At 37.6% G+C, this 16,260-nt stretch overlaps 1 protein-coding gene and 1 pseudogene across 1 annotated transcript in view; one reads left to right on the forward strand and one right to left on the reverse strand.

Annotated features, from left to right (window-relative positions):
* Positions 1–16,260, forward strand: part of FBXL13 (F-box and leucine rich repeat protein 13) — a 316,890-nt gene that overhangs the window by 89,514 nt on the left and 211,116 nt on the right. The window contains exon 7 of the mRNA XM_037836473.1: positions 9,974–10,141. Coding sequence (XP_037692401.1) covers positions 9,974–10,141 — 168 coding nt within the window. The remainder of the gene's footprint in view (positions 1–9,973; positions 10,142–16,260) is intronic.
* Positions 8,397–8,670, reverse strand: LOC119534298 (annotated as a pseudogene).

Below are 16,260 nucleotides of genomic sequence, written 5' to 3' on the forward strand. Positions count from 1 at the left end.
CCTAGCCTGTGTTCTCTTCTGGAGAATGTTCCTTGTGCACTGAAAAGAATGCCTATTATGCAGTCATTGGGTATGTCAGATTGAGTTGGTTGATAATATTGTTCAAATCTTTTATATTCTTTCTCATTTTCTATTTAGATGCTCTATCAATTATTGAAATTGCTTTTGAAATATCCAATTGTTATTGTTGAATTGTCTGTTTTCCTTTCAATTCTGTCAGTTTTTGCATCCTGTATTTTGAAGCTCTGTTATTAGTTCACTTCCAGACTTACTGATTCTTTTAACATCTTAAAATGTTCCTATTTGCGTCTAGTAATAGTTCTTGTATTAAAATTTATTTTGGTTGATATTGCCCTTCCTTCTCTCTTACGGTTATTGCTTGCATAGTATATACTTTTCATCTTTCTGCTTTCACCATATTGGTGTGTTTGAATATAAGCTGTGCCTCTTGTAAGTAGCATATAGTTGTATTCTGCATTTTTATCCAGTTTTGATTGGAGTTCTGAGACCATTCACATTTAATGTAATTTTTCATATGGTTGAACTTAAATTTGCCATTTTGCTATTTTTCTATATGCCTCTTGTCTCTTTTGTTCCTCCATTTCTCCTTTACTACTACATTCTTTTTTTTTTTTCTGATTCCACTGATTTTATTTATTTTATTTTTTATCTTCATTTTATTGAGATATATTCACATACCATGCAGTCATACAAAACAAATCGTACTTTCGATTGTTTACAGTACCATTACATAGTTGTACATTCATCACCTAAATCAATCCCTGACACCTTCATTAGAACACACACAAAAATAACAAGAATAATAATTAGAGTGAAAAAGAGCAATTGAAGTAAAAAAGAACACTGGGTACCTTTGTCTGTTTGTTTCCTTCCCCTATTTTTCTACTCATCCATCCATAAACTAGACAAAGTGGAGTGTGGTCCTTATGGCTTTCCCAATCCCCTTGTCACCCCTCATAAGCTACATTTTTATACAACTGTCTTCGAGATTCATGGGTTCTGGGTTGTAGTTTGATAGTTTCAGGTATCCACCACCAGCTACCCCAATTCTTTAGAACCTAAAAAGGGTTATCTAAAGTGTGCGTAAGAGTGCCCACCAGAGTGACCTCTCGGCTCGTTTTGGAATCTCTCTGCCACTGAAGCTTATTTCATTTCCTTTCACATCCCCCTTTTGGTCAAGAAGATGTTCTCCGTCCCACGATGCCGGCTCTACATTCCTCCCCGGGAGTCATATTCCACGTTGCCAGGGAGATTCACTCCCCTGGGTGTCTGATCCCACGTAGGGGGGAGGGCAGTGATTTCACCTTTCAAGTTGGCTTAGCCAGAGAGAGAGGGCCACATCTGAGCAACAAAGAGGCATTCGGGAGGAGGCTCTTAGGCACAACCATAGGGAGGCCTAGCCTCTCCTTTGCAGCAACCGTCTTCCCAAGGACTACTACATTCTTTTATGTTAAATAAATATTTTTATTGTGCCACTTTAATTTCTCTGTCGATTTTTAATGATTTTTTTTTGAGTTTTTAAAAACATGTTTCTCTAGGGATTACAATGTGCATTTTAATGTATTATAATAAACTTCGGATTAATACTAACTTATTTCCAATAAAATATAGAAACTTTGTTCCAGTGTAGCTCTATTCCTTACTTCTTCCTTTTTGCTATTATTGTCATATGTATTACATATGTACATTTTAAACCCCAAAATAGCATAAGGATCTATTTCTGAACTCTCAGTTTGATTCCATTGATCAATATATCTATCTTTGTGCCATTACTATGCTGTTTTGACCACTGTGGCTTTATAATAAGCTTTAAAGTCAGGGAGTGTAAGACCTCCTACTTCATTCTTCTTTTTCAGAATATTTTTGACTATTTGCCACACCTTTCCCTTCCAAATAAATTTGATAGCTAACTTTTCCAATTCTACAAAGTAGGTTGTTGGAGTTTTGATTGGCACTAAATTGAATATGTAGATCAATTTGGGTAGAATTGACATCTTAATGACATTTAGCCTTTCTATCCATGGACACAAATGTCTTTCCACCTATTTAGGTCTTCTTTGATTTCTTTAAGCAATGTTTTGTAGTTTTCTGAGAACAGATCTTTTACATCCTTGGTTAACTTTATTCCCAGATACTTAATTCTTTTAGTTGCTATTTTGAATGGAATTTTTTCTTAATTGTCTCCTTAGTTAGCTCATTCCTAGTGTATAGAAACACTACCAATTATTGTGCATTAATGTTGTACCCATTGCTTTGCTGAATTTATTATTATTAGCTCAAGTAGCTTTGTTGTGGATTTCTCAGGATTTTCCAAATACAGGATCATGTTTTCTGCAAATAATGAGAGTTTCACTTCTTCTTTTCCAATTTGGATACCTTTTATTTATTTTTCTGGCCCAGTTGTGCTTGCTAGACCCTCAAGCACAATGTTGAATTACAGTGGTGACAGTGGGCATCCTTGTGTATATCCTGATATCAGAGGGAAGGCTTACAGTCTCTCCCCATTGAGTACAATGTTGACTGTGGGTTTTTCATATATGCCCTTTATGGTATTGAGGAAGTTTCCTTTGATTCCTACCTTTTGAAGTGTTTTTATCAAGAAACGGTGCTGAATCTTGTTGAATTCCTTTTCAGCATCAATCAAGATGATCATGTGATTTTTCCCTCTTGATTTGTTAATCTGGTTTATTATATTAATTGATTTTCTTCTGTTGAATCACCCTTGCATGCCTGGAATAAACTACACTTGGTCGTGGTGCATAATTCTTTTGATGTGCCATTGGATTCAATTTGCAAGTATTTTGTTGAGAACTTTTTCATCTATATTCATTAAGGAGATTGGCCTGTAGTTTTCCTTTCTTTGTAGTATCTTTATTAAGTTTTGGTATTAGCTTCATAGAACAAGTTATGTAGTGTTCCATTTTCTTCAAATTTTTGGAAGAGTTTGAGCAGAAATGGTGTTAATTCTTCTTGGAATTTTTGATAAAATTCCCCTGTGAAGCCATCTGGCCCTGGGTTTTCTTTGTAGGAAGGTTTTTGATGACTGATTCAATCTCTTTTTTTATGATTGGTTTGTTGAAGTCTTCTATTTCTTCTCAAGTCAGTATAGGATGGTTGTGTGTTCCTAAGAAATTGTCCATTTCATCTAAGCTGTCAACTTTTTTGGTATACAGTTGGATGTAGAATCCTCTTATGATCTTTTTTACTTCTTCTGGATCCATGGTATTGATCCCTCTCTCATTTCTGATTTTATTATTATTTTTATTTATTCTTCTTTCTTTTTGACTTTGTGAGTATAGCTAAGTGTTTGTTAATCTTGTTGCTCTTTTCAAAGAATCAACTTTTGATTTTATTGATTCTTACTCTCTCTTTTTTTTTTCTCCAATTCATTTACTTCTGCTTTAATATTTGTTACTTCTTTTCTTCTAGCTTTAGGGTTAGTTTGCTGATCATTCTCTAGCTTCTTCAATTGGTCAGTTAGGCCTTTGGTTTTAGCTCTTTCTTCCTTTTTAATGAAAGCATTTAGAGCTATAAATTTCCGTCAGCACTGCCTTTGCTGCATCCCATAAGTTGTGATATGTTGTATTCTTGTTTTCATTCATCTCCAGATACTTACTAATTTCTCTTACAATTTCTTCTTTGACCCACTGATTGTGTGAGTGCGTTGTTTAACTTCCACATATTTGTGAAAGTTCCAGTTCTTCAGTGGTTATTGATTTCCAGCTTCATTCCATTGTGATTGGAGAACATGCCTTGAATAATTTCAGTCCTTTTAAGAACTGTTTTGTGCCCCAGCATATGATCTGTCCTGGAAAATGTCCCATGAGCACTTGAGAGGATGTATATCCTGCTGAATTGAGATGCAACGATCCATATATGTCTGTTAGGTCTAATTCATTTATCATATTATTTAGGGTCACTATTTCCTTGTTGATCCTCTATCTAGTTGTTCTATCTATTGAAGAGAGTGGTGTGTTGAAGTCTTCCACTATTAATGTAGAAATGTCTATTGCTCCTTCAGTTTTACCACTGTTTGCCTCATGTACTTTGGGGTACCTTGATTGGTGCATAGAAATTTATGGTTGTTATTTCTTCTGGGTGGGATATTCCTTTTATTAATATATAGTGTCCTTCCTTGTCTCTTATAGCACCTTTGCATTTAAAGTCTGTCTTATCTGCATTAGTATAGCTTCTCCTGTTTTTTTTTGTTTTTTGGTTATTGCTTGCATGGAGTATCTTTTTTTCCATCCATTCACTTTCAACTTATTTGTATCTTTGAGTCTAAAGTGAGTATCTCTTTTAAACATAATCCAAATGGATCATATTGCTTTATTCATTCTGCCAATCTGTGTCTTATTGGGGAGTTTAATCCATTAACATTCAATGTTATTACTGTAAAAGTCCTTGCTTCATCTGTTTTATCTCTTGACTTTATTTGTCAGAGCTTTTTATACTTTTTATACTTTTTTTAAATCTCTTTTTATACTTTTAGTTACCCTTACTGGTAATCATCATTTCTATACTGTCCTCCAAGTCTCTCTCTCCTGTCTTTTTTTTTTTTTTTTTCAGCCAACAGAACTCCTTTTAGTATTTCTTACAGGACAGGTCTCTTGACAGATTCTCTCAGCATTTGTTTATCTGTGAAAAAATTTAAACTCTCACTATTGAAGGACAGCTTTGCTGGATAAAGAATTCTTGGCTGGCAAGTTTTCTCTTTCATAATCTTAAATATATCATACCACTGCCTTCTCACCTCCATGGTGCCCGATGATTAGTCAGCACTTATTCTTATGTGACTTCCCTTGTATGTGGTGAATGAGTTTTCTCTTGTTACTCTCAGGATTCCCTCTTCTTCAACATTAGATAGTCTAGTATGTGTCTTAGAGTGTTTCTATTTGGATTTATTCTGTTTGGAGTTCATTGGGCTTCTTTGATTTGCATATTTATGTCTTTTACAAGGGTTGGGAACTTACCCCCAATTATCTCCTCAAATAATCTTCCTAGCCCTTTATTCTTGTCTTCTTCTTCTGGGATACCAATGATTCATATATTTATGCACTTCATGTTTCCATCATTTCCCTGAGCTGCAATTCAAATTTTTCCATCTTTTTCACCCTTTGTTCTTTTGTGCATTCAAATTCAGTTGTCTGTCTTCTAGTTCACTTCTTTATTCTGCCTCCTCAAATCTGCTGTCGTCTCTAGTATATTTTAATTTGATTGACAGAATCTTTCATTTCCAAAAGATCTGCTGTTTTTCTATTTATTCTTTCAAATTTTTCTTTATGATCTTCTAGTGTCTCCTTGATGTCCTTAATCTCTTTAGCCAACTTATTGAAATTATTTAGGAGATTTGTATGAACATCTTTGATTAGTTCTTCCAAATTCTGTGTCTCCTCCAGCTTTTTATTTTGATCATTTTGCTTGGCCATATCTTCTTTCTTCTTCATATGGTTTGTGATTATTTTTGTTGGTTTCTCAGCATTTGATTATCTTGATAGGATTATTTTGAGGGTTTTCCTTTGCTCATCTAATATTTTGTTTTTGTTTGGGTTTGCATTGAAGGTCTTCTTTGGCACTTTGTTTGTCAGTAATTCCCAGCCAAACCAAAGTCAGGGTCTATCTCAGGGGAGCAGCCCTTTTTAAAAGTCTGCTGAAGTCTGGACAGGAAAGCTGCCAGTCTGCACTTTCCCCATCTTCCCAGCAGATGGTGTTGTTGAGCCGCCTCTTCTCTACAACTCTGCCTCTCTCCAGCTGTGGTAGCCCACTGGGCCAGGTCTGGACTAGGTAAAAACCCAGTCAAGGCTGTAGGCCCCCAGTCGTGCTGGAAGCCGCCATTTCTGGGGGTAGGGGTTGGTACTGTGCACCATGGCAAAGACTCGGGCTTGTAGGTGTGATGGGTCTGGTGATTCCCAGATTCCTGTTTGGAAGGACTCTGGGCTGCAGGACTGGAGGTTTAACTTCACCAGCCAGCAGCTATCCCAGGAGTGCACTGCTTTTCACCAGTCAGCAAGACCACCTCATGAGTAGGGGAAGTGGTGCCTGCTGTAGCAATGCAGCTCCCTCACCGTCACTTCTCAGCTTATGCATGCAGTGTGCACCCTGAGCTCCTGTGCAGATAGGATCAAGGCAGTTGGATCCAAAGTGTTTCCCTTGCTGGTAAATTGTCAGATTGTCTCTGCCCTCAGACCCCTCTCCTCCTGAGGAGAGGGCTTCCCAGACTCCCCCAAGTCTAGGTGCCCACAGCAGCCTGCCTCAGGAATGGGGGCTAGTCACAGGGGGGTCTCTGTAAGTGGCTCAGATGAGTCTACTAGTTCCTGGGTTCCCATAGGGGAACACTAGGCTCCAGGTCTGAGAGGATTGCCTCCCCCACCTCTCTGAAGCAGGGGCTTGCTACTTTTTGGCTGCCTGTTCCACCATTTTTAGGCAGTGGACCTTAGGGATGATCACAGTTTCATACACTCACACCAGTTTCTCAGTCCTAGTTTCTCCCGCTTTTCACCCAGGTTTCTCCTCTTTATATAATGCAGAGATCCTTCTGGTCACCCAGACTCTGGAACTCTGTAATAAGTTTTAAGGTTGGGAAGGGTGAGTCCTCCATCTTCATTCTTCTGTTTCAAGATGGCTTTGGCTATTCAGGACCCCTTACCCTTCCATATAAATTTGACGATTGGTTTTTCCATTTCAGCAAAGAAAGTTGTTGGAATTTTCTCACCAGTTTACATACCACTACTAATTTAATCCTCATAATAATGCTATGAGATAGATTAGTATTATTATCCCCATTTTACACTTTGGGAAACCAAGCATCAGAGCCATTAAGAACTTTACCAAGTTCACACAGTGAACTTTTTTACCCAGGCATCCTGTCTCCCAAGTGTATGCTATTAACCTCTCTGCCAGACTGCTTCCCTATTTCGACTGGCCTGCCTATGCTATAGCCCTGAAGCAGTCAAGAAAAATGATTTTAAAGGATCAGTTTCAATTAGTCTTGAAAATTGATTAAATGATCTTTAGACTTGTGTAGTTTTATTTTTCCAAGCCAAACTTTATCCAGCATTATTAAAGATACTTTTCATAAACAATCATGGTATTTCAGGCAGGACATAGACAGACAACCATTAACAGTATACAATTTTCAATATCCCGTCTTCAATGGATTAGCAAAATCAGAAAGCCACTATAAAACCCAATGAAATCTTCATCTGATGCTCTGAACAGAAGAGTTTAGAGTGAGGGTTGACATTTTCATTTAGCATGCTGTTTAACAGCTTTTTACCAGCTAACCCTGACTTCCAGGTTGGATGAATATGGCAGTTATCAGTTTGAAGATCCACAACTTAAAAAAGGAATTGCTTATTTTTTGAAGGATGCCATCTCAGTGGTATCACTGGAAAGTCCAGATTGCCTGATGTTCCAGTTTGCTAATGCTGCTATTATGCAAAATACCAGAAATGGATTGGCAGTTATAAAGGGGGTTTATTTGGTTACAAAGTTACAGTCTTAATGTCATAAAGTGTCCAAGGTAAGGCATCAACAACAGGGTACCTTCACTGAAGGATGGCCATTGGTGTCCAGAAAACCTTTGTTAGCTCGGAAGGCACATATCTGGCATCTGCTTGCTCCCAGGTTGTGTTTCAAAATGGCATTCCCCAAAATGTTGCTCTTGGGGTGCTTTGTCCTCTCTTAGCTGCAGCTCTGAGTTCCTTTGGTTTGTCAGCTCTTTTATATGGCTCCAGTGATTTAATTAAGACACACCCTGAATGGGTGGGGTAACACTCCATGGAAATTATCCAATCAAGGGTCTTGCCCACAGTTGACTGAGTCACATCTCCATGGAAACAATCAATAGGTTCCAACCTAATCAGCACTAATATGTCTGCCCCCACAAGACTGCATCAAAGAACATGGCATTTGGGGGACATAATACATCCAAACCAGCACATTCTGGTTTGACATTCTGGTAACCGATTTTTAGAGTCAGACCCCAATAGGTCTCTGGGTTTAAGGGACTCAAGACTATTATGCTGAAGGCTGAGAGGGACAAGGCCATAAAAATGAATTTTAGTTTTCCATATCACAAGGCATTTATACCCAAGGTGGCTAATGTGTGTCAATATCAGGAAACCCCTTGAGGAAGTCTCCCAAAACTAGAGGGGAAAGGTGTTTTCTCCCTTATCAATCTGGCTTCAGAGACATTCTATTAATGATATTTGCCCCCTCCCAAATAAACAACACTGAAGTGTTCTATCTTCTAAAAACACAACTTAAAAAAAAAGTAAAACTAAAATTCTGCATTTTAATAAACTTGATAAAAAATAATATTTCAAACTGTACAGTCACCAGAAGTACACAGTTATCAAAAAAATGCACACACTTCACTTGGCATCTCCAGTACGTTCAGCTTTCTGTGCCTGGTCTGTTTGGGCATCTCCATTTTCTGCAAGGTTATTCCCATCCTTGCCAGCATCAGCTTTCTGGTTTTTCTCTTTGGGTATTTTCTGTCCTTTTTTTTGCAAGGGCCTTTTTAGGCTTGGGTTCTGGCTTTGGAGGAGCAGGTTTGTCAGATAACCTTGCAGATCTTCTCTGTGGTTCATCCTTTACCTTGGCTTTATCCCCTTTAGCATCCCCTTCAGCTTCTCTCTTGGGCATGGTGGCAGCGGTGGTGGGATGTAGGCACTGGATGCAGGGATGTTGCAGTGTGTGGGCTTTTGTCGGCCCGGGGTTGTTCTTGCCTCTTCTTCACACTGCTCCGAGACCTGTATAGCTTTGACTCTCAAATTTCCAAAGTTAGAAAGATAATACAAATTCAAACAATAATCAGAAATCTATCCATTCATTCACTTCAAATGATATCTGAAAATTGATTTTTCTGTTTATCAAACAATACATATTGGGTATTTGCTCTTTGGTAGAAATGGTGCTGGAGCATGTGGATGTATAAAGCCTAGTTCCAGCTCTCTAGAATTTAAAATCTACTGGTATTGAACTGGTGTTCTTATAGGCCATCCTATAGCCTTTGTCTTTTGTGGACTACATTTTCAACCTTGCCAGAAAACAGTTATGCTTAGGGTACCACTGTTTTAGTCTGATCTTCAGTACTTTCCATTTCTTTGTGCACTATGCTAGTATTTAACCCCTGTCCCCCATGCCTGATCATTGATTGTCTAATGTGAAATAGATAACTGTACAAGACCAATCTGCCCCTTTTATTCACCCTTAAAATGAAGGTCTCTGAGAATGGGCAGTATTGTTATCTTAATTGTCCCCATACACTGAGCATACTATTTTAACATAGTTGAGTAGTAGTTGATATTTATTAATATATATAGTATAACTATATTATATAACTTAATTTTACCAGTTGAGTAGTTGATATTTATTAATATATATAGTATATCTACATTATATAACTTAATTTTACATTATATATGTATTGTGTCTGCTTATTTATCGTCTGTCTGCCAAAATTCTGTGTGTATGTATGGTTAAATTACTTATTTATCCTTAGGGTGTTTTATTTATTATGCAGTTTTCAGGAATGAATTGAAAAATAAAGTGGTGACTTATAAAATCAGGCAAGTGCTTTCAGACTCCCTTTTGTGCTATCTCCATGCTAACCACCTCCCTTCCATGCTCTGTTACTACTTCTGTCATTTCCAGAGTCTTGACTCTGTGGGCCTCAGTTTCTTTATCTGTAAGCAGAGACTGGGCTAGATCTCCAAAGTGGCTGCCTTTGACAGTGTTCTATGACAACCAATGAAAATGACCTATAATGCTTTGGTGGTTCAGAGAATATTAAACATGCATATGGAAAGTGATAATTTGTGTAATAATGATGATAAGAAGTAATTAATTAGTGCTCTCATTGTGTCCAACATTGTGCTTTATATATATGTATCATAACATTTAATCATTACAATTCAATGGAATTTTTAAATTATTTTCATTGCAGTTGTTAAAACATGAACTTCAATTGAGAATATGGAAAAATAAGTTAAAATTAAAAGTGTCTGAGGAAGAAAAGCCCATTTCTCCTCAACAAAGTTTATCTCACATCACAGTAGAAGGTGAGACTCATCCATGTGACATTTCACGGTTACCCCCAAGAGCAATATTACAGGTTAGTATGAATTCAGTTATCTTAACTAGTTATTTTCACAATTGTTTAAGGAGTGGTTTTATGAATGAAAGAAGCCATATTTCTAAGAAATGTGTTTTCTTGTAACTAGCTTTGGGATATCATTTTTTGGAAGTCATTTATTTGGATAGCTAAAAGATAAATGTATCAATTAAATATGGAGAAAGTAAAGCCACGGAAATAAGAATCACATGTCATTATTTGAGGGGCAACAGATTTTGGATGCTCTGACTCTTTTTTGTTGTTGTTCTTGATTGTTGGTTTTTTCTAAAAATTCAATTTTATTGAGATATATTCATATACCATACAATCATCCAACATGTACAATAAGTTGTTCACAGTAACATCATATAGTTGTGCATTCATCACCACAATCAATTTTTGAACATTTTCATTACTCCAAAAAAATATATAAATAAATAAAAAGTAAAAATAAAAAAGAACATCCCAAACAACCAAACCCTCCCATCCCCCCCCATTATTCGTTTACTTTTTGTCCCCATTTTTCTATTCATCTGTCCATACATTGGGTAAAGGGAGTGTGAGCCACAAGGTTTTTCACAATCACATGGTTATACCATGTAAGCTATATAGTTATACAGTTGTCTTCAAGAATCAATCAAGTCTACTAGGTTGCAGTTCAACAGTTACAGGTATTTCCTTCTAGCTATTCCAATTCACTAAAAACTAAAAAGGGATAGCTATATAATGCATAAAAATAACCTCCAGAATGACCTCTCAACTCCACTTGAAATCTTTCAGCCCCTGAAACTTTATTTTGTTTCATTTCTCTTCCCCCTTTTGGTAAAGAAGTCTTTCTCAATCCTACAATGCTGGGTCCAGGCTCATCCCCGGAAGGCATGTCCCATGTTGCCATGGAGATTTACACCCCTGGGAGTCAACTTCCACGTAGTGGGGAGTGCAGTGAGTTTACCTGCAAAGTTGACTTAGAGAGGCCACGTGTGAGCAACAAAAGAGGTTCTCTGAGGGTGACTCTTAGGCACAATTTTAAGTAGGTTTAGCTTCTCCTTTTTTTTTTTTTTTCATTTTTATTGAGATTTTTCAGATACCATACAATTATCCAAAGATCCAAAGTGTACAATCACTTGCCCCGGGGTACCCTCATACAATTGTGCATCCATCACCACAGTTAATTTTTGTTCAATTTTTAGAAACTTTTCATTACTCCAGACAAGAAATAAAGTGAAAGATGAAAAAAGAAAAAAGAAAAGGAAACTCTAATCCTCCCCTATCCCTAACCAATGCCCCTCAATTGTTGACTCATAGTGTTGGTATAGTACATTTGTTACTGTTTATGAAAAAATGTTGAAATACTACTAATTATAGTATATAGTTTGCAATAGGTATATATTTCTTCCCTATATGCCCCTCTGTTATTAACTTCTAATTGTATTGCATACATTTGTTCTGGTTCGTGGAAGCAATTTCTAGTATTTGTACAGTTGATCATGGACATTGCCCACCATAGGATTCAGTTTTATACATTCCCATCTTTTGACCTCCAGCTTTCCTTCTGCTGACATATATGACTCTGAGCTTCCCCTTTCCACCTCATTCACACACCATTTGGCGCTGTTAGTTATTCTCACATCTTGCTACCGACACCCCTGTTCATTTCCAAACATTTAAGTTCATCCTAATTGAACATTCTGCTCATACTAAGCAACCACTCCCCATTCTTAAGCCTCGTCCTATATCTTGGTGCCTTGTATTTCATGTCTATGAGTTTACATATTATAATTAGTTCCTATCAGTGAGACCCTGCAATAATTGTCCTTATGTGTCTGGCTTATTTCACTCAGTATATTGCCCTTGAGGTTTTGTCATCAACAATCTACTAGTTGTTTTTTTGAACTTTTGATTTCTGCCATATATATGCCCAGTGATTCCTTTACAGCCTCTATCTCTTTTGCAATATCTTCTCTAAACTTTTTGAATTGATTTAGCATTAGTTGTTTAAATTCCTGTATCTCAGTTGAAGTGTATGTTTGTTCCTTTGTCTGGGCCATAACTTTGTTTTTCTTAGTGTAGGTTGTAATTTTCTGTTGTCTAGGCATGGTTTCCTTGTTTATCTGAATCAGGTTTTCCCAGACCAGAACAGGCTCAGGTCCCAGAGGGAAGAAATATTCAGTATCTGGTTTCCCTGTGGGTGTGTCTTAGAAAATTGCTCCACCCTTTGATGCCTCAGGTCACTGTGCTTTTCTGCCCAGCAGGTGATGCCTGTTAGCCTATAATTCTTGACTGGTGTGAGGAGGTGTGGCCGTGTTCCCCCAGGCTCTGGGATCTGGTTCTGAATGCAAAGGGCCCCACCCCTTTCCTCCTAGAGAAGACAGACCCCCCAGGTGGATGTCATTAGCATTTCAATGGTCTCTCTCTCTGCTTGTGCTGTCTCCACCCTTCCCCGAGTCAAAGCCCTGGAAACTGAAAATGATTGGGGCTTTCTCCACTGAGCCATAAAAGAAACAGTCCCCTTCAGACCCAGTCCAAGGTGACCCTCCTGCTCTCCAAGGTCAGTCGTCACCCAAAGCCTCTGTCTGTTTTTTGGGGATTCGTACCTGTAGTGAGCAGTTCACACTCGCTACTTAAAACCCCAGTTGGAGCTCAGCTGAGCTATATTCACTTGCTGGGAGAAAGCTTCTCTCTGGCACCATGAGGCTTTGCAGCTTGGGTTATGGGGGAGGGGGTCTCACGACTGGGATCCTCAGGTTTTACTTGCAGATTTTATGCTGTATTCTTGGGCATTCCTCCCAATTCATGTTGGTGTATGATGAGTGGATGGTCTCGTTTGTCCCCCCGCAGTTATTCTGGATTATTTCCTAGTTGTTTCTGGTTTTTTGTAGTTGTTCCAGGGGGACTACGTAGCTTCCACTTCTCTCTATGCCGCCATCTTGCCCCTCTCTAGCTTTTCCTTTGAGGATTCTCTGACTCTTAACTTCTGATCTTCAATCCCTAATTCCTTAACCTTAACGCTATGCCTCCACTCTGGAATGCGAATGGGGCTGAGTTGGTTGCACCTTTCAGTTAGTTAAAATGTTTATACATACCATCTTTCTTCCTTGAGGAATTTATAAAACAAGAATCATGTATCTATATTTTACAGCTCATTGAATTGATTTTTGAAAAAGAACCCATAATTCCAACCACTGGTTATTCTCCATCCTTTTTTGATAGATAACTGATTTCTGCTTTGTGAGACTACCTGTTGAATGGCTGAAGAGTGAAAAAGATCACCTTAATATGGTTGATGACAATTTTATATTGTAATTCCATGTATTGAATACTCCTTTCTAAATGTAGAGAATCATACTCAAATTATCATTGGGTACTTGAGATATAATTATGGCATTTATTTTTCTTGCACTATGTATATAGCATGGAGTTAAGATAGGTATATTTTTGTCAATTATTCCCTCCTTTATAATTACCTGCTCATGTCTTGTCTATTGTTTAAACTGGAATTCCTATAATTTTCTTATTGGTTTGTAATAGCTTTTTATATATTGGCAATATTAACCCTTTGTCTAAAATACATTTGGAGTTCTTTTTTCTCCCACACTGAATGTTTGGTTTTAATTTTGCCTGTGGACTCTTTTAATTAGACAGAAATTTTAAAGCTTTATGTAATCAAGACCATTACTCTTGTCCTAATTATTGTTATGTCATATTAATGTCACTTGTCATTCTTAGTTGTTTTTTAAGCCATTTCACACTCCTGCCTCCACTTATAGAGCTGTTTATTTGAATTCCCATGCCTTTGACAGCTAATGGTTTTTTTGTTTACTTTATCAATGGTTGCTCTAGGGTTTACAGTTTTTAACTTATCACAGATTACTTTTAAATGATACCACTTTATATATAATATGAGAACCTAAAGAGTATATTTTCATTTTCTCCTTCCTGTGCTTTGTGCCATTATTGTCATGCATTTTATTTCTACATATTTGTAAATCTCACAATATAATTTACTATTTTTGCTCTAAACAGTTATCTTTTATCCAGCATACAGTTTTTTTTCCATTAAATTCAGTTTTATTGAAATATATTCACATACCATACAATCATCCATGGTACACAATCAACTGTTCAGAGTACCATCACATAGCTATGCACCCATCACCCCCATCTATTTTTGAACATTTTCCTTACACCAGAAAGAATAAGAATAAGAATAAAAAATAAAAGTAAAAAAGAACACCCAAATAATCACCTCCATCCCACCCTATTTTTCATTTAGTTTTTGTCCCCATTTTTCTACTCATCCATCCATACGCTAGATAAAGGGAGTGTGATCCACAAGGTTTTCACAATCACACTGTCACACGCCTAGCATACAGTTTTTATTTTTGACAATCTCAAACTTACACAGAATTTGCAAGGACAGTACAAGGAACGTTTTTCCTGAACAATTTGAGAGTAAATTGCTGCCATGATGTCCCATCACCCCTGAATATTATTGGTGTATCTTCAATAAATAAGGGCATTATTTTACAGTCGACTATCAGAATCCTCAGACCTACTTCAGGTTTCTCTAGCTGTTCCAATAATGTCCATATATCATACATTGCTATTGGTTGTCCTGTTTGCTTAGTCTTTTTACTTCAATCTGGAACAGTTTCTTAATCTTCCTTTGACTTTCATGACCTTGACATGAAGATTAGGCCAGTTTTTTTTGTAGAATCCCTCAATCCAAATTGGGTAGTTGTCTGATATTTCCTCGTAATTAGGTTAAGGTTATGCATTTTTGGTAGAAATCCACAGAATTTACTCTTCTTATTGTGTCCTATTAATGGCACAGGACTTGGATTTACCCATTACTGGTGAAGCCTGGGGTCTGCCAGCTTCTCCACTATTAAATTACTCCTCTTTCCTCTTCATGAGTGATATGCATTATGTGGGTAGGTGCTTTAAAATTATGTATATATCCAATTCCTCATCAAATTTTTCATTTTTTTCCCATTTATTTGTAAGTATGGACTCATAGCTTCCTATTTTATTTAATTGGCTATAATCCATTACTTTCATTATTTATTTTGATGCTCAGACTCTTGCAGATTTGGACAGTGGGAGTCCCTGCAAATTGCCTTCTGTGTCATTTGGTATATTATGATCATTTTTGGAGCTGTTTCTTACTTTGTAGCCCAGCTGATGTCCTAGGCTCATCTTATAGTTTCCCTGCTCCACCCTGGAGCAAACCTTTTCTCCAAGATTCCCTGGATCCTTTTTATTGGAGAATTGTACTATCTGTGTTCATTGATTTTGGAGTACTGCATCTCCCATGCCTTCTTAGTGGGTAGAACCATAGACACACACACACACATTTATTTCTTTATCTATCTACCTCTATATACTAAAAGCCACAATTCACACTGATAACTCCAGTTCCAATTTAAACCATAGGGTTTTTCTAGTTTTATCCACTTCTGTATTTGCAGCTTCCTTCTCCAACAGTGAGAGCCCTAGTTTTCATTATTCTTAATGTATTTACTTATTTGATGAGTCCTCTTGCAAGTAACCAATCACATTTGCTATTACTATCCCGTCCCTATGTGGATACCTTCCTCATCATGCTCAGGATTTAATATCCCTTGCCAGGTTACCTTCTTATGCACATGCCCTCTTCACACAGTTTGGGCACAGTTTTGTCACCTCATGCCAGTTGCATTTTCCCTATGTGGATCTCTTCCTAACCTAGCTTGAGTTATGACCCCATGAACTGAATGCCTTCCTATGTGGATGCCTGTCTTACCCTACTCAGGATCTGACACCCCATGCATAGGATACTACTTCTCTTTGGTGATGCCTTTCTTACACTAAGCTGAGTGTCTGTCCCCCCATGTCACCACACATCACATACAGACACCATCCACAGCCCACTTGGCACCTGATAGCTTACACAGAGCTGCTCTTTCTGGTTTCACCCTTCTTGTTCTGCTTGGGCTCTTATACCCCACACTGGATGTTCTTCCTTAAGAATACCACTCTTATCCCTATCAGGCTCTGACACACTGCAATAGGATGACCTCTATGCGGATGCCCTTCTCACCCTGCTTGGGTTCTTACCCCCTGTGCAAGGCTTTGTC

This window comes from Choloepus didactylus, chromosome 5 (genome assembly GCF_015220235.1).
Source record: "Choloepus didactylus isolate mChoDid1 chromosome 5, mChoDid1.pri, whole genome shotgun sequence".
Classification (NCBI taxonomy): domain Eukaryota; kingdom Metazoa; phylum Chordata; class Mammalia; order Pilosa; family Megalonychidae; genus Choloepus; species Choloepus didactylus.